The sequence below is a fragment of the Aedes aegypti genome, chromosome 1, assembly GCF_002204515.2.
Source record: "Aedes aegypti strain LVP_AGWG chromosome 1, AaegL5.0 Primary Assembly, whole genome shotgun sequence".
Classification (NCBI taxonomy): Eukaryota; Metazoa; Arthropoda; class Insecta; order Diptera; family Culicidae; genus Aedes; species Aedes aegypti.
Window position 1 is genome coordinate 176603609 of NC_035107.1, and position 25420 is coordinate 176629028.

At 36.4% G+C, this 25420-nt stretch overlaps 1 protein-coding gene across 1 annotated transcript in view; it reads right to left on the reverse strand.

Annotated features, from left to right (window-relative positions):
• LOC5574607 (monocarboxylate transporter 12) overlaps positions 1–25420 on the reverse strand; it is a 51797-nt gene that overhangs the window by 13173 nt on the left and 13204 nt on the right. Inside the window, exon 2 of the mRNA XM_001655158.2 lies at positions 8993–9476. Coding sequence (XP_001655208.2) covers positions 8993–9113 — 121 coding nt within the window. The 5' untranslated portion in view covers positions 9114–9476. The remainder of the gene's footprint in view (positions 1–8992; positions 9477–25420) is intronic.

A 25420-nucleotide genomic window follows, 5' to 3' on the forward strand; every position in this document is an offset into this window, starting at 1 on the left:
CAATGGCTACGCACCAGGTGGAGCATGTTCTTCTATCTGGGGTAACGGCTTAACTGGAGCAGATCCTGCATCTCGGCTTTGGAAGGCCGACTCCAAAAGCACGTTGCCCATCATTTTGGAGGTTTGTGCCTTGCCAATGGGTCGAGAACGTGTTCTTCCCCAACATGGTATAAAAATAAGTAGTATAAAAATACAATGATCTATTTAATAGCACTTTTAAAACATTCTGGAATACAAACCCATGCTTCAATTCTCGATTTTTAAATATCCCGAACAAGTTTTGTCTGAACGTTGATCAGGCCAACGCAACGAGACAACTGGGTTGTTTACCCGATCAATTTTCACTCCAGTGCCATTCGCAATAACTTACAACGATGCGATGTAGGTAGCTGAACATATAAATAGGACCTGATGGATGGGATTTCATGAACACAAAGACATTTGGCGGGATAAATTATCGGCCTTGACCTCGACCTTCCGAACGTAAGTAGTGCGAGTCTGCACAGTGTTATGTATTAAAGAAACTTCATCATCAATTGTGGACTACAGCATTTTCGAAAATAGGATAAAGGTCATACGAGCTGTATATGAAAAACATTTGAAGCGTATAACGTACCACTTTCCTTATGTAATCCTATGTAAAGGTTCATGATTGATTTAGGATTTCACATTATCGTCATTCTTATCAATTAGAAAACACAGTCTGCGTTTCAGTACTGAACTGTGAATAATTAGCATGTTCAAAGTCCAAACTAAGATAATATAATATATAATAATATAATATATAATAATATAATATATAATAATATAATATATAATAATATAATATATAGATAATATACTTGACCTAACTTAACCTAAACATATAACGCATTAATCGTGGCAATAGAAGATTGTAACGATTTTCGCCTGAAATTATTTATTATTTTATTTGACATTTGTTCCAATGTTTCAAAATTGGATATTCTATGTAACTCATTGGTACTATACCAGGGAGAAAGTCTCAGAATCATTTTCAAAATTTTATTTTGAATTCTCTGCAGAGCTTTCTTCCTGGTATTACAACAGCTAGTCCATATTGGTACAGCATACAACATGGCTGGCCTGAAAATTTGTTTGAATATCAAAAGCTAGTTCTTAAGACAAAGTTTTAATCTTCTATTAGAGAATAGAGACATTTTACATGTTTATTACATTTGGCTTGAATGCCCTCAATGTAATTTTTGAAAGTTAAATTCTTATCTAGCATGAGTCCTAGATACTTAACTTCATCTGACCAATTTATTGGAACCCCTCTCATCGTGATAAGATAAACGTTTATGCACCCGTTTCAAAGCTGTTGTCATAGAAGGAAAAATATACTGATTATCACACCCCAAAGTTCATCTTTTAAACTAATTGAAAAACAATCGTTAAATGTAAACTCACTTTCTCCTACTCAAGTCAGGCAAAAGGATGTTTTTTTTCTCATGATTGATTTCACATCCACAACCAATCAGCACGATGGCCAGAAAATTGACCTGAAGAGCGTTCTATTTTTAAATGCCATGGAAAGGATTTTCGTACTAGCTCAAATAAACAAATGCACAAAATATCACACGTTCCTCATTGACCGCAAGCGCGTGGCGGTAGGCGTACAGCGTACAGTTTTTTGACCGAGTTCTAATTGGTCATAGATGACTGTCTTGGCAATGAATCAGTACGGAAATTCCCCAAGAAAAAAGTGCTATAATAGCTTCAATGGCAAATCTATCAGTTTGATGACAATTATTCATATTTTAATCTAACCTTTCGGTTGTCACGTGAATTTTGTAACGTGAGTAGTCGAGCGTTGTACTTTGTACAACACCCTTGGTTTTGCGAATATCCTAGGCGGTGCTAGTGAGCATGAAACTTTTGTTTTGCAGATCTCAGGATCCTGACCACTTAGAAAGATGGCGTCTTCGGTAAAATTGTTCGGTAATTCAAGGACTATCATTGTTCGAGCTAGTTGATCCAAAATTTTGCCACCAGGCGGCGCTAGTGACCATTAGGGTGATACAAATTTTGAAATTTTAGCTCCCCTATGCTTAAACGATTATAATTTTGGTAAATAGCATCCTCCCAAAGTTTGAAGTGATTCGGAAGAAATTTGACTGTGCACACGCCATTTGAAGTTTATATGGAGATTACTATGGAAAACGCCAATCTTTTGTGTTCAGCCCTTAATCTCTTCATCATAAAATTTTATGAAAACGTGAACAAATTCTTCTAATGTGAAATCCCAGCTACAATTTTGCCGAAGACCACTTTTTGATTGGACGTCAGGATAAATTGTTAATCATCATCATAAAGTTGGTTTGCATGTAGCATGCTTCACCAACTGTTCGACAGGCAACAGTGGTGCTCCTGGCGGGCAGAATGGATCAAAGTAATCCAGGCTACTATGTTCTACAGCAAAAAAGCAGTGTTGCTCTGAAAGTAGTTAAATGATCATCTCAGCATGATTCATACTTTGTTATCAATAATAACAAATTATCCTTACGTCCAATCAAAATGTGGTCTTCGGCAAAGTTGTAGCTGGGAAGTTTTCACATGAGATGAGTGTGTTCACTTTTCCATAGATTATTATGACGAGCAGTTAGAGGACTGAACACAAAAGGTTTGCTTTTTCCATAGTAATTTCCATATAAATTTCAAATAGCGTGTGCACAACCAAATTTCTTCCGAATCACTTCAAATTTTGGGAGGATCATTTTCATCATAATTGACTTCGTTTAAGCATAGGGGAGCAAAAACTTCAAAATTTGCATCAGTCTAGTGACCATACAATATTTTTTTTTTGTAAATATCTCAGGAGCCTGATAGTTGTTCAGTAGTTGAAACGCTTTCTTTGTTTAACCCTTGAAGTTCGAGATTGGGTAAAATAATGACAATCCATGAGCTTCTTAACAACTTTGCCGAAGATGCCACCTGTTCAAAAAGTCAGAATCTTGAAGAATCCACAAAACAAAAATTCCATGCTCACTAGCGCCGCCTGGTGGCAAAATATCTTATTTCTTGGCTCGACAAAAGTATAATGCAACTAGCTTCAACAATGATTGTCCTTAACTAACTGAACAACTTTGCCAAAGATGCCATCCTTCTAAATGGTCAGGATCCTGAAATATCTGCAACACAAAAGTGAAAGTTCTATGCCCTCTAGTGCCACCCAGCGGCCGAATTCCGAATTGAATTATGTACTACCAGATAGCACATTACCCCAAGAATAACTAAAAAAAAACTGTCGAGTATTGTTCTTAAGAAGATTCTTGAGGAATACATTTTGGTTTGGTGTCGATAGATATCTTTGTTGCAAAATGAGAGCATTTAAAAAAAATATGTGTCATGCTGACAAATAAGGCATGGCGTACCAATGGTTCTACGCTTATTTGAAAGACCAAAATAAACCTAACTGTGTGGTCCGTAGCCTTTTAAAAGTATTAGCATTGATGACCGTACAATTCGTAGTGGCTACTCCGTGATTAACCGGAATAATCAAAATTGAACAGGTAACCAACAGATGTAGATTGGGAGTAGCATACTTCAATGTACAATTTCGAGGACTCCAAACTCATTAATGTCAATAACGGCGCCGGCCACGTTCCTACGGTCATCGGGGAAGGGAAGGAATGTTATTGTGACATCCATTGCTACTTGAAACCGAGATCAGCTCTGCATCTCCATGGTTTTCATGGATCAATTCATACGCGCAGTTTCTTGAGGCAGCGTTGCCGAATGAGGGCGAGCACAATGGGGCCCTTCTTCAGCATTGCTGAATAATAGTTAAAGAAACCATTAATGACGCTTTCGAAAGCATTTCGACAAGGAGTGCCAGAAGGTTTTGGATGAGAAGAATGTAGTGCATGTTGCAGTACTGCAGCACGGTACGAGGCAAAACGTGGAACGATACAGACTGCAACGGAAACAGAAAAAACACGTATTTCGGAGCAAAAAGCGTTACCTGGAAGAGATGGAATGCCAGGAAACGGAGTTGTGTTAGGTACTGTTCTCATGAATCGCCGAAGCTCAACGCATCCCGCAAAGGCTTCGCTTGCCACGAACTGATATTCGCATGGATAAGGTTGGGAGCATCTTTACGGATGGAGGCGAGGTGAATCTTCTTCTTCTTCTTCTTCTTCTTCTTGGCATTACGTTCTCACTGGGACAGAGCCATTCAGCTTAGTGTTCAATGAGCAATTCCACAGTTCTTAACTGAGAGATTTCATTGTCAAAGCCACTTTCGCATTAGTATATCGTGTGGAAGGTACGATGATTCAACCCCATTACCCCGAATGATATTTCCCCGAATGCCATCACCCCGAATTCCATTACCCCGAATGTACCATTACCCCGAATTCCATCACCCCGAATACTATTTCCCCGAATTTACAATTGTCTTGACATGATGATATTGATGACATTTCCCCATCATATCGGAATTCGGGGTAATGTCATTCGGGGTGATCGGTCGTTCGGGGTTTTGGAATTCGGGGTAATGGCGTTCGGGTTAATGGCATTCGGGGTAATGGGATTCGGTGTAATGGGGTAGAATCACCGATGAAATTTAAAATATATTATTAACGTAGTTTCATAAAAAAATCAAATAATTTAAACTCAATGCATGTGTCACCATGATAAGGTTCTTACTAGCATTCTAAATGCGTATATATCATTACCTTGTTGTCTTGCATTCATTGCACAACAAAATGATTTAAAGACGCCGCTATCCATACTTATTGTACGATGCGGGAGTTCGTTTGCTGCGTAGCTTGCAGTACGAATGAGGCAGATGAAGTTGTTGTTGGTATACAATTTGATTAAGTTCAATTGATCCAATTTCCTGCTTTGTTGTCTTGCGTTGAAACGACTTAAATTGGTTCCCATGGAAACATAGATGACCAAACTCATTGAGCTGCGTCATCATCGCTATGTGATATGGGGTGATTACATGATTGGAGAACCAGTTGATAGTGTTATCAAAATATAAGTACCGTAATTCGAGGCAACATAGATCAGTTTTTTTTTTCAAATATTTCTTTAAAATTTCATTTGAAAATGCATATGTAGGCATATATACATACAATCTGAAAACAAATACTAGCACCCAAAGCTCGTCTGTACATTGCGGTTGTTTCTCGAAAATGTTGTAATTAGTTTTTTGCAATTTCTCATCGTAATACGCTGTTTTTTATCAAGCCAATCTGTCATGAAACGGCCTACTTTCCTGCACTGAATTATGCAGTACGGTAATAGTCATTACGCAACTGAAACCAGTGGTGTAATGATAAATTACGCAAGGCTTTCTCATTACGCAACTGTTTTGAGGTGCGTCATGAATAATTACACAACAATTTTCCAGAAATTGTAAAATAATGATGAATGCATTCCGATATGATTTCTGTTACCCTTAATTGATCCTCTACGAAATTGCAGAAAATGTTGGACGTAACTCGTTGTAGAACTCAATTTTTACAGCACTCGTCGTAATTATCCTACTCGACAAGCCTCGTAGGATAAATTTATGATTCGTGCTGTAAAAATCACCATTCTGCAACTTGTTCCGTAAACTACTATTATGCAACAAGTTGCAAAATGATGATTTTTTCAGCACGAGTTGTATTTTTTTCTAACGAGGCTTGCCGAGTTGGATCAATGCCGTTCTAAATAAAATAAAAAACGGAAAACCCATATTTGAGTATTTTTTTTAACTTACTTTTGAGTTATTTCTTTCTCCCTATTTCATTCGCTCCTTCTATTGTTGTCAGAGAGCGAACAGCAAAACAGCCCAAAAACTGAACCTTTGTGCGTTACCTCAAATTTGAGTAAGTGGCATAGTACTGGAAGTTGAGTTATTTGATCAGCCGGTTGAGTGAAAAGAACTTAGCCAGTAGGTATTTATTCGCATGGCTGCAAATCAAAACAACTTCTACCCCATCAACTCAAAATTATGTTAACGCACGAACCCTCGAAATTGAGTGGAATGAACTCACTTTTGAGTACTTCATTATCTCCGTGTAGGCTATGATACATTTCACACGGGACTGTCACAAATAATGTTCACTCTTCCATCGATATCTTACTGAACTTCCCTTTTTGTCTCAAACTCCGAACAGACTCATATTCCGCGCACAGTGCATTGAATCTATAGAGATGCGGGAAAAAAAATCAAAATTGAAAGATCAAGCCATTTGAGCATCTTGGTATGGAAGGGAAAGTGTTTTCTTGTCAAATGAGCTACAATTTGCATAATAGACATATACTTTACACATAATCGCAAAACTGTCCCAAGCACCAGTTTCATTATTTTCCAAAAAAAAACTTTGTACTTTTATTACTCATAATGATGTAAGAAGTTATTTGCAAATATGTCTCTTCTCACTCGTAGCTGCAAAAGTGACTTATACCTGGGGAGGGAGGGGGTCTAAAATTGACATAATTTGCGTTACGTAATATTTGAATGAACCCTTACATAGTATACTATTTCATAAGTTTGATTTCATAGCCAACTCAACGTGCCGATTCCTCATATTTAAAGTTAAAATTGGTGTTCTTATCACATCAGATATACTTTACTAACCTTCAGCTATGTTCTCTTTTAGATTTTGATGGTATGAACACTTGTGGATACATATTATCGCCTGATAAAATATCTTGAAATTTGATTTTTGTATATGGAGCAATGCACTGTGTGGCGATTCGATTGAAATGTTTCACTGAAAGTGCTGTTCGGAATTTGAATCAAGGTGTTCGGAATATGATACAGAATGAACACAGTGTTCGGCATTTGGGATGGTACACAAATTATGTCACGCTAAATTTGAACTTTTCCGACCCCCTCCTCCCCCCCTTTGTCACACTTTTTGTATGAGTCCTCCGAAAATTTTGTAAGGCTTGTCACGCTTGGCTCGACCCCCCCCCTTGAAGCGTGACGTTATTTGTGATTGACCCCTTTGAATCAAAATGTTGTTTGTTGATTTTGGTAAATGATTGTGAATGTGTAGAATTATCAATGATAGAATTCTGCGGAATTTCAAAACAATCTGTTGCAGATTCGTGAGGGCATTGTCGAATGATTTCTGATAAGACCTTTGGCAGGCTGGATATGTACTCAGGGGAAGCCCGGTTCAGATCTCTTGATGGCCCTTGGTACAAAACGAACCGAAAACTCTAAGTTTAGTATTATGAAAATAATATATAGTTATATTTATAAATTTGTAAAATTACTTTAATTCGACTATACCCACATCACTTCGTGAATGATGCATATAAAATCATACTTAAAATACTTGAAAAGTCGTACATGATACATGATAAGATTGAATTTTGACTGAATCGTTCTCGATCTAGTAAAAAACGAAAAATGACAAAAATAATATGATTATTTCTTAAATTTTGCTGCTTCTTTTTGGCTGTATACTAAAATCAACATTTCTTTTAAAATTTGTATAATTTTTTGCATGACCGGTTATTGGAACACACAAAAATACCTAGTGCTCCAAAAACCGCTCACGAGGTCTTGTGTTTTCAATATAAAGAATTATTTTATCAAATGAAAATAATGTTAGACGACTTCATTTGAAAGTTGTTAATATGGTTGTCCGACATTTCGCGGTAAACCATTGCGCGGTCAACCATTTCGCGGTGTACCATTTCGCGGCTTGTATCATTTGGCGGTTTACCGTTTTGCGGTTAGTACCATTTCGCGGAATGCCATTTCGCGGTCTATACCATTTCACGGTGTGGGTTTTCCTATGAGTTGCACTGAAAATTGTTGGCATTATCACTAATAACATTTTCATCGGTGATTTACCCTGCTTTTGAACACAGGCAGTGCTTCAAATTGCACTGTTAAGATATATGAAACTTCTCGGTACAAACCGCGAAACGGTTCACCGCGAAATAATACTGACCGCGAAATAACATGCCGCCAAATGGTACCAACCGCGAAATGTCGTACTGCGAAATGGCACACCGCGAAATCGTATACCGCGAATTGGATTACCGAAAAATGTTATTCAATCTTAGTTATATGAGCCTTCTCAAAAACTCATGTCTTAGTCCCTTGCTTTAATGTTCCAGATATTAACAAGAGATTGGAAAAACCCTGCACACTTAGGTGTCCATCAGAGTAGATGAGTCACGCGACGCAACACGAAAATCCTTTGGAGTTTGAAATTTCATTATTAATAATTGTTATTCCTTCCTATGAAATATTCGCTTCGCTTCCCTTTCTACCCTGGCCGCGCCCTTAGACAACTTGCAGATGATGCTATAGTCTCTCTAGCTACGTCCTACATATTACGGGTATGGAAGGGTGGAATTTGTCCGACATATCAGACACACGGATCTGATTGGCATGAACCATACGTACATTCCCGTTGAGGTTTATCAAGTAAGTGTGAGGACTAATTTCCTCTAAAACAATCGCTGGAATCCAACGGACATAATCATCCATGTGATTCCGATACATAACCTTATCACCTCTAGAATACGTTTTGGAACATACAAGGCTGCTGGACTTTTCGGAACGCAACGAAGGTTTAACTACATTCTTTTGTTCATTTTGAATGTCCAACTTGAATTCAAAAGTGTGTGAGGCACGTAAGAGAACACGTCCATGCGGGTGGCCCCTGAGAAAGTAGCCCATGGTCGTCATAAATGCTGTCACTAAACACATGTTTTGCTTTAAAAGAGACTTAATTGATGATCAATTTTCAATGCCAATTGTTTGTAAGGAATTTGGCAAACATCGCCATGTCTCATTGTCTCTTGAAATCTTCAAATTGATAAAAGACGCGATTTATGATCCCCGATACTGTTGTCCGAGGAATGTATTGCGCTTTACTTAGAAATAATCAATCAATCAGTGGACCCCGCGCAAATTTGTATCCCCTTCAAGGTCAGTTGCGAATACTCTTTGAAGTTTGTAGTCAATATTTTTTTTCTATGTTTACGCAAAAAGTCTGCTTACCTATCTTTTTCTGGCTATCATTCCTAACCAGATCGCCATTTTCCAGCTGCTTGACGGGACTGTATCCACCGTTCTTTGTGATCAGCTTGCCCTCGTTACACTCGACGCTTTCCTCGCCCATTGTGGATGAGTGGCGATGACTGTTGCGTGGGTCTTTCTGTTGTCAATCAACCGTCGAAATTGGTGGAGCTTCGGCGTTCCTCATAGAATCAATTTCGCGTCACCACCATCGACAGTTTCGCGCCCGACGAAGGCCAAATCCACTCGTCGTCGGCGTCCTCGTCCACGTCCGAAGTCCGTCTCCGTGCCAGTATCACGCAGTCAACCATAAGTAGTGTGCGTGCTTTTTATATTTAGGCTTGAACAAGTTAGTCACACTCTGATAGAAGTGATGCCCTGGACTATCTATTGCAGCCACATCGGAAAAACCTTGGGGCTGACAGTTGTAAATCAATCCGGATCCCTGCTGGTGAGCAACGAACCGCTGAAAAGAAGGACATGAAAACGTGTTAGAGCTTTACGACATGAGTTTCAATGCTTTGCATCTGGGAATAAGGTGAATAATCTTACATTGTATAAAAGAGTAATGCCTTTAATATAATCATTTTTACTTGATTTCAACAGTGTTGTGAAAAAGTCAATTTCTCATAACTAACTTGAGATTTTTCATGCGTGAGTTGTCAATCACACAACTCAGCAGTCAAAAAATCAATCAATTTCTCATAACTAACTTGAGATTTTTCATGCGTGAGTTGTCAATCACGCAACTCAGCAGTCAAAAAATCATGGATGATTTGGCTCACTTTTTTGACTCATTGTCTCGTATTTCCACAGTTTACTCACAAACGGCAAAAATTTCCTTTTAGTCTGGTAAAATTATAGTAATTTTGCGTCAAAATCTCAATCGTGAGATTTGCGAAGCAGATCTCTAATGAGTTTGCTCTCTCGGGAGAGCGAATTGATTGAGATTTGAGTGTGAGTCTATCAACATTGGATTTCAATTGATTGACTAATAATTATTTCTATGACTTTATAGGCACAAATATGCAAAAGGAATATTTTGGAAGATTTGATCATAAAGGGGCCGAAGTGACAAATGCCGGAGTTGGTCTTCAAGAGGCCCAGGGTTCAGGTTACATCTCTTAAGGTGAAGATAAATCGAAGCCAAAGTTCAAATTTTCAAGAGCACGGATCTGGAGAACCAAACATCCATTTAAACTGAAAACCTAATCGATTGGTCACCTCTAGCTGGTGACCAATCGATTAGGTTTTTAGCTTAAATGGATGTTTGGTTCTCCAGATCCGTGCTCTTGAAAATTTGAACTTTGGCTTCGATTTATCTTCACCTTAAAAGGGGCCCTGAATACAAAATGAGCCTGAAATACAGGAAACTGCAATGCTATAAAATAAACTTTTGTAAATAGATCATATTTTTCATCTTTGTTGTCTCTCAAAGTTTCAGAAAATGATTCGCAACTACCATGAATATGTAGTGTGGAAAATGCCTCGGGACTTTCTCCAGTTCAGCTTTTTACTCATGAGTAGAAACATCATACTGCGTACACGAAGATTAAGAAAAGTGCACTTCTTGTACACAGTATACTGCCGTTATTCGCATATTTGCCCTATGCTCAATAACATACGACCTAGGAAAACGCGTTTGAAGATTTTAGCACGTATTGGCCAGGTTAGCATTAGCATTAGCATTAAGCAATTCGCAGAAATTCATAGGTGGTACAGTCCTGGACCATTATATGAGTGTTGCCTCCTTCTCGTCAGTTACCAAAGTCAGAGTTTTGGGACAAATCTTAGACTCTTAAGCCTGATTCGCTGCTGACAAGTAATTTCTTGGCCTTTCTTGGAATCGATCAAGGAAGCGCTTTTTTCTGATCGCAGTACGCAGTAGCGCTTCCTTGATTCCTTTTAGGAATTTTCTATGCATCAAGATTAGACTGGCCCTAAAACAAAAATGTTGTAAAACTCAACGGGGCACCCCCTAGATATGTACCTTAGGGTTAGAAAAAAGCGCTAACAAAATTTCAACTCGATTGGTTGCTTCACCAGCTGGCGCATTCAATTTGAAGTTTATAAGGAATATTCATTCCAAATATATTGAGAATTGACCCAATGTCACTGTTTCGTTCCGTATACAAGTTGATCGCGTTCAATTGAGCCCAGAATGACAAATACACTAGTTGATACCCTAATGAACATAATTGCAGAAGGTTGTATCTAGATTTGAGCTCGTTTTCAATAACATTTCAGTTATTGAAAGTTATGCTTAGATCAACCTCCCGTACAGTCACATATAGGCATACGCCTTGTGCAGCAGCTCGCTCAGCGTCATAGGTGGCTATGATGCGCTTAGTGGCTATGTTGAGGAAATACAAAGCAGTATAGCATGAGCTTAGCAAATCTCCTTCAAATAGTTAAAACACCAAATTTATCAATTTTAATCATGATATAACCTTCTACAATATTGTTTGCTATGGTATCAAGTAGTGTTTTTGACATTCTGGGTGCAATTGAACGCGATCATCGATTTTCCTGAACCAAACATTAGATGATGCGCTGAATCCCATATGTTTGAGCTGAAAATCCCATATTAACTTCAATTCAAATGCGCCAGCTCATGGAACGACCAAATGAGCTGAAACTTTCAGGAAGTCTTCTTCTAACTCTAAGGAATAATTCTGGAGGGTGCCCCGTGGAATTATACAACTTTAATTTTCTCCCATACGAAGCTGGGCCAGTCTAATCAAGATAGGCCAAGAAATTACTTGTCAGCAGCGAATCAGGCTTTAGACAAGATTGACGCATTCATGAATCGAGAGCTGTCCTGGCCACGTCCTTGCAAATGCTGAGCAATAAGAAGGAATGATTAATTGAACACCTACTTAAGAAAGATTTATAGAGTTCTCGTAACGACCTCTCATAGGCGTTACGGAATATTGTGGAATAAACGGGACAAGAAAGATCATAGGATACGTTTGGTGGACGTTCTCAACAGATTGGAACAAACTCACCGAATTCCGCCTTCGAAACTCTTCAGCAAATCATGGTCTTATCCACAAGAGACCAAAAACTTCTGCGAACTGTTCAGAACACCGTGTAAATTGAACTGTTGTTGCGTGCACGATGTCTTGGTCCACCATCACAAAATACCGTAATTTCGGGTGAAATTGATCATTATTCACGATTTTTCTAGTCTATTTTCTACAATGTTAACAATGCCAAACAACTAAATGCAGGAAAACAAGTACGAAGGTGAGCCTCATCGACTTATGTACCGAAATTTTCTAACAAATGTCATTTTAGTGTTAACAAATATCTCTAAAATAAAAAATCAGAGGATCTTATTTCGGGGTGAAATTGATCACTTGTCAATCCCATTATTGTTTGTTTTCAAAACAACTCTATATGATAAATTGGAGCTCACTGAATCCGAATATGCTTGTCAAATTCTTAACAATGCAATATTTATATAAATAACAAACAGTTAAATTTCAAGAATAGCGCGGAAAACGCCTAAATGTATGCAATTTCATAAGGAATTCAGTGATATCTAACAGAAATTCAATTATTTCAACCATATGAGCTAATTGGTACGAGTTTTGGTGATGAAATCTGGTTTAGGGATATATCTCAAGCATCCTCACAAACTTTCAGGTTTATACCATGTTCAAATCCTTGCTTAAGAATAGAAGTTTATAGGTGTTTGTCAATACTGAACCGTGCATGATTTTGAAATTTTACATTATTTTCATAGTAATAAACATTCTTTAACGCAAAAAACTTCACAACACACAACTCGACAATAGTTACGACAAGCAACGTTCATTTACTGCAGCTTACATTGATATTTGTGCTCCATTGCGAATAAATAAAATCGTGTGATACGATGATCAATTTCACCCTACTGATCAATTTCACCCGAATTTACGGTACTCATCCGAAATAGGAAAAAACGATGCGAAAACGAAGATGGGAACGTTGCACCAAAGACAAATTAAAACCTCCATGTCCCTTGCAGTTGCCCAAAATTTTATGGCTCATAAGGTAATCTAGAATTCCGTGAAAAGTCTACTGCGATCTGTCAAACTTGGGTACCTTTTGCACTACCGAGGGACCAAATGCAGTACCGTAATCCGGGAGCAAATTGATCACTATTTCACAACTTTTTGTCATGTTTTCCTTTGGAATTGAAAAATTGTCAAATTTATTTCGGTAAAATCAGTACTTCATTGATCTCTATCAGTTTATGTAATCAATTTTTATGAAATAAAATTTAACATTTCATAAAATTAGTTTTAATATCAAAAATTGAAAATGACACATTGGGGCGAAATTGATCACTATATAATCAAGCATATTTTAGAATGTAAATTTTTTCTATCTTCTAAATTTGGGACTCCTGAATCTGAAAATGATGTCAAAATTCTTACAACTCGTGTATATCATCATTTTATTGCAAAATTGCAACTTTGTAAATATGCATAAAACGCCTAAATGTATGCAATTTACCTTGAAATAAGCACGTTATTAGACAATAAACGGTTTTATGAGCAAACAATTATTTTTGTAATGCTGTACGATTTCAAAAATGAGTTCAGCAGTTCACACTGAAGCTTACGCAACATTTTTAACACTCTAAGCTTACATACTGGCTTAGCAACAATGGATTGTTTCGTATCGAAATTTCCAACAGTATTGCTAACACCTTCAAACACTGTGAATATTTCTATGCGAAACTGACCTTAATAAAAATGAAATAGCTTAAAATCATCATTAGATGTCTATAAACTAGAAAACATGGAATGTCTGTGATGGCAACGAAGCATTAGGCATCCTTGTAAGGAAATGCTATTCGGTACCGACCTGATCAAAATCACCCCAGTGATCAATTTGCCCCCGGATTACAGTACTAGAAGTGGTACCCAATCTGAGCCCGAGTGGGACGGACCTGGTTGCACTTTTTAGTTCCAAAGCAGTAAAGTCTGAACCGTAATTATACTGAAATTATCATAAGCTGATTCTGTTATTACCGGTCAAATAGAAAGAAAATAAAACCGGAACCGATGTGAACGTGCTAGAAAATTCAAAATGCAGCCGCCCGCGCGCACGGCTTACTGCGATCGTCAGTACACGCTTGGCCAAATGTGCAAATATTTGGCTAAGCATAAATGAACAGAAAAATATCGATTTCGACTCTGACAAAATCTTCGTAATGACAAATATTTGTTTGGCTCTGCACCGATCCAAGCCAAAAATTTGGCATGTGTACTGATTGCTTAAGAAATTCTCCTGGGAAGTATGAACAAACCGAGTGAATAAAAAACTATCACTTTCTATGGAAGTCTCCAAACATCATGAAACGGCCTACTGGGTGGCAAGCATAGTTTGCCGGGCCAATAAGTTTTACATAAATTTCATCAAGGATTCTTATATCAAACACTTTCTTGAGAAATTTTTCCAAAGATTCTTAATGGATTACGCCCGAAGATATATATAAAAAAAATAGAGCCATCTTCGAAAAAATCCCCTAAAATTCTTTAAGTATCTTAGAAATTAATCCTAGAAGTGATTGTTACAGAATTAACATCAACAACTAGTTTAAGGATCTTTTCATAATGGAAATTTCCTTGACTTCCCAGGGCATAGAGTATCATTGGCGAAAAGATCAGATACGATTCAGTTTGGTGCAAATTCTATAACAATTTCAGAATGAAATTTTGTAAAATTTCAGGAAGCATCTCTAAAATAGTTCTTAGAGAAGTGGTAACTTATTTTTAATTAATCTTCTTGCATTCAATCAAGCATTAAAATATAAAAAGGGGTTTCGGAGCAATCCAAGAAAATTTTATGGATTATGGCAGAATTTTGTAAAAGTTAAAAACATAAATTTAGAAAGAAAATTTAAAGATATCCGAAAACTTAAAAATTTGTACAAGGGATTAAAGAAACAATTTTGAAACGATTACTAAGACGTAACATTTATAAAAAAATGCAAAATTCAGTCTGCAATTTCTAATCGAGTTATTCGAGGGAGTTTATGAAGATTTTTTAAATTAAAAGGTGCCATATGAGATGAACCAGCCCAGGGCTGAAAATCTCAATAATAAAGAAAAAAAAAAAAGGTGCCATTTTAGACAATTTCATGGAGGAACCCATATGAACCTCCCAGTATGTTCTTTGCCAAAATTCTTGCAATAATTTATGTTGCAATTCCTATTGTTTCGAAGATCGTTCTGCCAGGAAGGCATAGATAAACTCATGAAGGTGTCTTGAAAGAAATTCAGAATTTTAGTAGGAATTTCAAAGAAATTGGAGATGTTTATGAATGAACATCTGAAAAAAAAAATGTGAGAGACATTCCCATGTGAAAAACCTTTTCTCTTATGGGCAGAGGTTGTTATTCCTACTACCAACTTTTAAGCAATAATTTACAATACATAAACTATGTTTTAAAATATTTATTTAAGTTTCTCCCAAAATTGCCTTCAAGTATTGCTAAGGGATCGTAAAAGAATTTCAAAGTACTGTTAGGAACGATTTCTGGAAGTAATTATTCAAATTATCATTGAAATTGTTTCTAAAGAAATATGAAGAGAAATCGCAAGATAAATTCCGGGGAATATGGAGAGCATTACCTTAGAAGATTCCTTGACCAATTCTACGGAAAATCTGTTTTGAAATAACCTAGCATAAAACTATAAGTTCCGTAATACATTTTTGGAAGGCTCCGAAAATTATCCAAGAAATTTGTCAAGAAGCAACAAAATTTGATACAATTTTTGGTTAAGGTTAATTTTTGAATTCTATTACCATCGGTAAAGGGGGTAGGAGGCAACGCCGAAGTTTGTTGAATGATATCTGAGAAGGTATTTGACGCATTTTATAAAACTCATAAAGATTTGTGGAAAAAATGCGATACTTTGGTTTGGGTGTAACTTTTTATCGCGTGGGTAAAAATTAATGATAGTTTAGAATGTTATGTTGATGTGTGTAAAATTTTATCAAGTAGTTTTCTGGATGCATTCCAAACAAGAAGAGCTACGCCAGTAAATCTTGGGCGCGGTGATCGATAATCCTGGTTTGTCTCATAGATAGATCGGCAAAAGGCTTGGAATCCACCATTCCACCGTATTCCGCGTTGTGAAGATGTTTCAGAAGACGAAGACCATCGAGCGGCGCGCTATGGAAGCGGCCATCAACCGAAAACGGAATACCCAGAGAAGGCGCGGAAGATGAGGCAGTACTTAAAGAATAATTCGTCGAAGTGGTTCATCCAGCAGATCATGAAGCAGGCTGCGCAACGTGTTTTTAAGGAAGGCGCCACCGGACTGACAAGCAAAACACGGTGGTCGAATTGCGTGCGCGGAAGCTGTACTGTGAGTGGCTGGTCAAGCCAGGCTGTCTCGTCATGGATGACATCAAGGCGGACAGCAAACAAATCCCCGGCCTCGAGTTTTTTGTCGTTACATCCCGCTTGGAGGTCCCGGAAGAGAAAAATGGACAAATCCGCAAAGAAGTTCCTGTTGTGGCAGGGGATCTGCTTGCATCCCTTCCTTCGCTCTCACCGTGGTCCTACGCTGTTATGGCCGGATCTCGCTTCGAGCCATTACGCCAAGCCTGTAATGGATTGGTAAGAAGCGAAGGGCGTTAATGTGGTCCCGAAGGAGGCGTACCCGCCAAATACACCAGAACTGCGTCCGATCGAAAAGTGTTGGGCGATAGTGAAGAAGAAGTTGAAGAAAAGCGGAAAAACATTCAAAACCGATGAAGCTTTGAAGAAAAACTGGGAGAAATTGTGTAAGAAAAATGGGCAAAGCTTCATCCAAGATCTCATGAGCAGTGTTAAGAGAAGCTTGGAGAGGAAATTCAAAAAACAAAAATACATAGCTTATATATAGTTATTCAATCCCTGAAAAATAGAGAAGTATCCGATTTAAAATGAATTTTTGGTGATCACTTTTGTGTGTATCATTTTTTCCGAGTCCATTCTTTATTTATATATAACTGCGCCATGCTGAGGACGATCTCTGAAAAATTTAAAAATGTATTAACCGGCAATCCAGTTGATTTGATGTTTCTCCTTTGCAAAATTAGGTTTAATTGTTTAATTGTCATAGTAGATTTAATTGACTGGAGTGAAAAATGCCTGAAACGTTACAGAACAAATGTAAGCATTAGAGCAGTACGATTTATCATTATATTTCCGCTGTCAGCATTTAGTTGAACTTCAATGTTGAAACAAGGCAACAGTTTTATACCCCGAGCTTACAACTGGTTATTCTCTATATGTAGAATCAATAGAAAAACGAGGAAGTACAATTCATACCCTATACGAGCTCAAACAAGGATACGGTGCTTTGTCCCTACAACATAATATGACTGTCGCCTAGTGGCATTGAAGGAACCGCTACTATAGTAAACATCTTCCAGACAGTCATTTGATCAATTTAGATAGAATAAAATTGCATCACACGCGTCCTACAAATACCGACGCTGATGGATCTAATCGGTATCAGTTTCAATTCATGCTTGGTGATAGCAAATGGAACGCGAGTGGTGCGTCAGAAATTCGAAATCTTTCCATCGTAGATAATGAATTGAGTGTATTCGGTGTCGAGTGCTTCAGGGTTATAACGATGATATGACAATAATGATAATAGCTTAATTATCCCTAGCTTGTGTGAAGGCCGTGCCGTTGAATAATTTGTCAGATGGAAAGTTCTGTCCTATTCAACAATGTCTAACCATCTGATGAGGCCACATTTATAAGGTGTATATTGATTTTCACAGAGAAATAAATTATTGTCACTGTTGCATTATGGTTACTTCAGCGACAATGTAGCTACAATACCAGTAATACATGGTTGACTTGTTGTGCTGAAACATAGTAACTACTAAGTTTACCAGATAGAACTGATCATGGGTACTGTGAAACAAGTTAGCAATGCGACAGCAATTAAGTTTAATTGCAAAAGATTTGAAGCCTTAAAGATAAGATAAGATTTTCCAAACACAAGAATGAAATACTAGTGTGATGTGAAGGATTCGATACTACTGAGCAAATAGCGAAGCTCATTCACCGTTATGTGGCCAGCGGGATACCCTACTCTCATCTAAAAAGCAAGACGCACTATAAAACCCAAATAAACTTTCGGACACATAACGGTTAAGTGATGCAATACATATAACCCTTCAAAGAGCTTATAGTCCATTTTACGAGACGTTTTTGAACAGCTGATCGCTTATTTTATGAAATTTTGACAGTAAGCAGTGTTGTAACGTGTGAAAGTAACAGCAATACCATCAGTGTTGTCGTTTCGTAAAATGGACTATTACGAGATAGGGAAGAATTATTTAAAACGCAACAAAAAAGCCCAAAGGGGAAAGCTGAATATATCAATTATTAACTAAATTTCCCATCAAATAAATTGTATTACAAAACATTTTGAACAAATTGTCTTATTTCTCGTAATTTTCAGCCCCAACTCAAAACCATCAGTTTATCTATTGTATGATCGTTCGATTTGTTTTCCATATAGTCAGACATCATCTCTTCCGTGAAGGGAATTGTATGAACAAAAACGAGTAAATCTAGTAAAATGGGGTAAGACCCATCCATCTAGTAGACGGTTGAAATATTTCTAAAACAGTTACTGTAAAATATAAACATAAGCAGTATAGTAAACATATATTTTCCGTAAAAAAAAGCGATTTACTGTGAAAAAATGCAGAATTTCTTAATTGCCTATATATATGATTCATATTACGGACACTTAAGGCCTCAGGGAAGTATAGCACAGCATAGAGCATACAAAATAAATCATTCTGTATGATTCCTCAGCGTTACCGAGCGCCAGAAACCCTTAATTTTCGAATCGTGGGTAAAGAATACGCTTCCGCAACTTGAATAATTTTAAATAAATCGAAATGTATGGCCTTTTGATGATTCTTATTCCGGACGCGTCCTCACTATTGCCTCATATTACGGACATTTAGATTCGAATTCCGGACAGCTCACGAAAATGATTAATAGAAAAGTCAAATCATCAAATGAAATTGTTAAACCACTAAAAAGACGTCTAAGGCAGTTGTGCATTATAAATTTGCATAGATATTTATCAAAATAGCTTATTAAAACGAGCCTCGAAATTGTGAACTCTCGAACGGCAAAAAATGAAACATTTCGTGTGATATGTTTCCCATACAAAGTAGAGTGTCCGGAATTAAAAGCTGTCCGTAATATGAATCAAAACGGTATTAGGCGTAATCCGTGATTCATGGTGTTTTCAAACAAAAATAACCCAAAAAATAAATGATAAATAAATAAAAATTTGGCATTCATATTCGTCTTAAGAGGCCATCAATTTAGTTAGTGATGGTGTTTTTAATACTACCGAACATTATTTAAATATGTGATCAACGCTACCTCATATCAGCAAAATCTAATAATAATATGAAACTTTACTAATGTTAAAATTACGAAATATGTGCGAAAATCGTGATTATTGCTATCGACATTACTTTTGTACTACAAGTATTTGCCAGTAATAATTTTAAAATGAATTTCATCAAATTAGCTTTATTTTCACGTTTTTGAGAATTTCCCGGGATCTCGGGATTTCCTAGGAATTCGCAACTTTAATTTCCGTTGGAAATTCTATCCGAAGTACATATCGATGTTTTAAAGAAAGTTTTATAATGTGGCACAAAAATGTAAATAATGGTATTTAGGATATGGTTGAAAATTATACCGGAACTCAGGTTTGGTAACGAAGTTTCACCTTATAATTTCGGAAAAGCAATGCTTTATTTTTGAAATTGTACTGGGCGGGTTCTTGGGGAATGCTTAATTTTCAATGAGAATCCTGAAAGGATTTCTTTGAGAATTCTAAAGGAAGATGATCCTGAATGGATTCTGATAAGAATCCTAGAAGGCTCTTAACGAAATCCCTGGAAAGTTTCTTATGAAATCTCTAGAAGGTTTATGATAAGCATCCTGGAAGGTTTCTGATGAAAATCCTGGAGAGTTTTTGAAAGGCTTGTGATCCTTATTCTAATGAAAATCCTGAAAATATTTTATAGAATCCTGCGAAAGTTTCTGATAATAATCCTGGAAGAATTCTGATGAGAATCTTGGAACGATTTCTTTGAGACCCCTGGAAGAATCGTGAAAAGTTGTATTGTGAATCCTGGAAGGAATCTAGGAAGAATTCTAATTAGAATACTGGAAGGATTTCGGTTAGAATATTGTAAAGATTTCGACTAGAATACTCGAAGGACTTTGATGCGAGTCCTGGAAGGATAACAGTCCAGGAAAGATTCTGTAGTAAATTTTTATTCTGGAAGGATTCTGTTGAGAATTTCAAAATTTGGAACGTTTTTGATAAAAATCATGAAAATATTCATATGAGAATCCTGGATAGATTCTGCTGAGAATCCTGGAACGATTATGATAAATACTTGGAATGATTTTGATAAGTATACTGGAAGGATTCTGATGAAAATCTTGGAACAATTCTGACGAGAAATTGACTTCGATGCTGATGAAATCCAGAAAGGATTCTGGTAAAACCCTTTGGAGGATTCGGATGAGAATTTTGCGAGTATAATGATCAGGATTCTGAGAAGATTTTAATGAGAATCTTCGAATTATAAAGAATTCTTATGGAAAACTTGAGACGAATCAGATGTGAATTCAAAAAGGAATCTGATGCGAATCCCAAGAGGATTCTAATGTGAATCTTAAGAGGATTCTGATGAGTGGGGATACTGATGAGAACCTTGAAATGAGAGAATCTTGATGAAAATCCTGAGAGAATCTTGATGAGAATCCTTCGAGGAATCTGATGTGAATCCTACGATGAGTCTGATAAGAATCCTGCGAGAATTTTGATTAGAATCGTGAATAGATTTTGATGAAAATCCTGCGAGCAATCCAACGAGCATCCTGAGGGAGAACTTATGAGAATTTCTTGAGGATTTTGAAAGATTCCTGAGAAGATTCATCAGATTCTTTCCAGGATTTTCTCCTTCCAAGATTTTCAATGGAATCAAAATTCAAAAAATATATCATTGGAACTTTGTTACTAAACCTAAGTTTCAGCATAATGATCTTATATATCAAAAACACTCAAATTTAGCTTATTTTATTTATATTTTCACAAAACAGTTGGATTTGATATTTTTCTTTATGAGCCTTTTCTTCAAGGCTCATTAAGCGCCAATTCATATATTCTTAACAATATGAATTTAAATTTCGGGCTTAATAAAAAATAACCAAAACGGGCCCTATGTGTCCAAAATGCCCAACTTTAACTCTAAAGTTTCAATTTGCATAATGAGTATATTCAAATGACAAAAACAGGGCTCTGAAACTAAACCCAAAATTGCCATCTATATTCAAGATGACCAGAAAGGCTTCCGATGGTCAAATTTTGCCGAGTAAATATGATTTTATATGACTCAGGGTAGAGATCATTATTTGATTTGGGTTGGTTCTGCGGGATCACACTTCTTTTTTATTCCATAGTTTTTCAAACTGTGGATCGCGTCCCACTGGGGTTTTGAGTTTTGAGATCCTACCACGATCAGTTTTAAAGATTCTGCTGTAGTCATTTCACTTTGAAACTTAACAACAGTCTCAATTATTTGAATTTCGATGATTCGTGTGGAATATAAAAGGTTCGTTAAATACAACCTAGCTATCAATAAGTCGAGTCTAGTACACGACACTGAAGACGGCCTTACAGTTGAGGTCGAAATACGCGTATCTGTCAAAGGATACAAACTCTAGTGGAATTAAATGGTATAGTACTAAATTCGGTTATTCATCAACTTATCAATTTAGTTCACCCTTTGTGAACCAAACCTATTCATTTTGTATTTCTTTGTAAACCCAAAAATATCGAAAAAAATCAAGCAAATTCAAACTATTTCGTTGGCTGCACTCTCCAAAACTTAAGTATGCATCCGAACAATATTTGCAGAATTTCCGAGAAGTTCGAGGAATTTTAGTTGGTTTAAAATATTCTTCAAAACATCCTTAATAGTACGATGAATCAAAATCTATTCGAAAATTTCCAACAAGCACAAACAACTAATTTTCAACAAAAAATCTAAGCATCCAAACCGATCATAACTCATAACTCAAAAATTATCGTAGAATTTGAAACATGAAATACTTTTTTTTGACTGGATTATTAGGAAATCCTAAGGAATCATAATTATCAAAAATATCAGAAATTTCAGTTTGTATCGATAAACAAAAGATTTTTAGAGTATAAAAAATTATGATACATTTAAGATTTATTATCTGATCTCTTCATTTGATGTATTGGAATAGCTTTACAGAGAATCACAACACTCGTTTTGAATATTGTTACACCTTCGAAAAGTTCAGACTCACTATAACAGCAACATACGCCAATCGATGATTCTAAACATTTTGGAGTGTTACAATATTGAAAATGAGTGAATAGTGTTTGATCCGTTGAATCTGTTGCATGCTCTTGTGGGCGAGTGACGGAATTCGGATCGTGTCCGGTTCGCATAGTAACCACACTTTTGATCATCCGTGTATATGTTCACGTATTCATTTAAAAATATATCTTTATCGTTTACCAAAACAAATCCTTCCCCATATCCAAACTCTTAGTGTGCAGAGGACTCCTCGGCTTCCATAAAGTAGTAACACGTCAACATTTCCTTCACATTCCCAAATTGACCTGCATTCGGACGCAGCCGCCGCCGGTATTGTTTGTTATAATAATTGGAGCACCAGTACTTACACATTGAAGATGCTACTGATCCTGAGTAGCATCTGTTGGTTTCCTGTGTAAGTACAGCTGTTCTTGCAATAACGGAGTAGCAACTGCGTGCGATCAATCTTGCTCAAACAAAAATAAAGAATTCAGTTTTTTTTTATTAAAACACAACGTTTATTCTTCAAAAACGTTAATGAATATTGAAGATGGGGCCCTGATCAGCCGTACGACGCATCTTAGTCGCGACTGACGTCCATCTTCCGGGTCCTCGTGGTCAACTGCTTCGTATCCTTGGCACTAGGGCACTGAGGGAGCCAAAAAAAATCCTCAATGGGACGGCACTGAGGCAAGTTGGTCGGGTTCATTTCCTTCGGTACGTACGGCGTTTTGTATAACCGTACAGCACGATTGCGGAGTGCTTGCTGCTTCGACGCCATCTTCAATTGAACTGACAGTACCCGAGCGAAAAGAAACATGCCACCCATTTTTAGGGAGTCCAGAGAGCAATTCTCTTAGAGCAAAAAAAAATATGTTCTTTACTTAAATTATAGAAATTAATACCTTTCCCTATCATTGTAAATTTTTACTAAAAATCATATATGTCTGATTTTCGTTAAAATTTGAATTTAGATTTTATTTTGAAGCCTGGTTTGCTACTAACAAGTAATTTCTTGGCCTATCTTAATGCATGCACAGATAAAAATATTTAAATTTCAATGTAGCTTAAACAGAAAAAGATAGTAAAAGTAAACTAAATTCATCTATTGTTACAGCATCACGTTTAATTTCCATTTGACTTGCCACAGAATTCAAACTTCATGGGTAAAACAATAATTATCAGTGAAATTCATAATACTTTCGATGGTTAAAAGCTAGGTGGTTCAGAAAAGTATTGTATTTTGCCCTATATGAGAAACAAAGAATTTCCCTACAAAATTGCAAAGCATGTTAAAAAAATCGATTTAATTAAATTTATCTTGCAATTTAAACTAAATTACAGTCGACTCTCCACAACTCGATATACCCTATAAATCGATGGATTTTTCGATCCCTTCAAATTTCCATACAACGATATTTCTATAAATCGATATCTCCACTAGTCGATGTCACGTGAGAGGTAAATTGATCTCCATAACTCGATATCTATTTCAAAATCATTGTTATTAGAGGGAACTTTGTCTAATTTTTGTTTGAAGGTGAATGAATACTTGCAAGTAGTAATAAAAGTTGAAAAACATGAAAACAAAAAAAATATTGTTAGTAAAAATAACGCCATTTTTCGAGCATATCGAAAAAAGTTTCCAAATAATAGTTTGTAAAATACTATCAACAAAATAATATTGCTTTCTTACAGAAGTGGTCATATATGTATTGGAAATACAGAAATTTGTTCTTTCGATTTTGTGATTTTCTATGTCGGTATATTCTATAACTTGACAATTCTAAAAGTCGATGGTCCCTTCGAGTCGATATCGAATATCGAGTTATGGAGAGTTGATAGTATATCTTAATTGAAATTTTAAGTAATATTTTGCATGCTCAAATGATTAGATCACAATAAAGTTTGATAAATCATACTTTAAATGTCATGTACACATCCTTGAAACCAGTGCACACTGGTCCAGGAAGCTAATTTAGGCGGACATGAAGTTTTCGTCAAGATTTATTGATTTTAGACCCAAAGTTTGTTCTGAGAATATGTTCAGAATTTTCAGCACTACAAAATGTACGGATCAAAAATTGTTTTACGGTGATCGCAAGAGTGACGTATACGCCAATAACGCCAATCGGGAGATTAACGAGGAGGCATTTGAACAGTTTTCGTCAGAAACGTACTGTTAGTATCGCCAATTCTACGATTGGTACGTACGCTCTCCAACGAAAAACTACTTTCGCATGGAGTGATGTTGTCCGGTATGCCACCGAAGAAGCTTAAGAAATGCGGAATAAATCCATCAGGAGATTCCGTGTGTAAATCATGCCACAGAATTCAATCAGACTGTAAATTTTGTAGATGTATTTTATACGACTAATGTTGACTTCCAACACGATGATCTTGCTTAGGAATAGATTGAATACTGATAGAGGAAAAGACGATGAATTTCTTGCAGAAGCTTCCAAGTTAATCGAAAACAACTGAAAAACGATGTACTTTATATTTCTATATAAATACACGTGTTTCCTTTGGTTTGATGTGCTTAGGTAGCCATGACTTTAGTGAGTTGAACATGTATGAATATTCAATAAATATGGATTTTTCTCAATTCGTCCATTAGCAAAATCGATTTTAAACGAGATAGAAAAATATCATCTTTTCCAAATTTTGCTCACAGGTACTTGAAAGACTGCAAAATCATTTGGTGAAAAGATATGTTTTTAGGTGCTCATAGTTGAGATACAAGGCATACAAAATAGTTAATTTTAAGGTGAAAAACTCAAATAACATGAAAACGATAAGAAATACAACTTTGGTATGTTCAGCAAAGTTATAGCAAATGATAAGTAAAAATACTTTGTAGAACATAGTAGGCCAATAAAACTAAAAAATAGAACACTTAAGAGCAAAAAATGATTTTTTATTAAAAAATACTTAATTATCTCGGCTTTTAAACCAAACCCAGAAAAAGTTTGTTCCGCAAAGTTGTTTCTA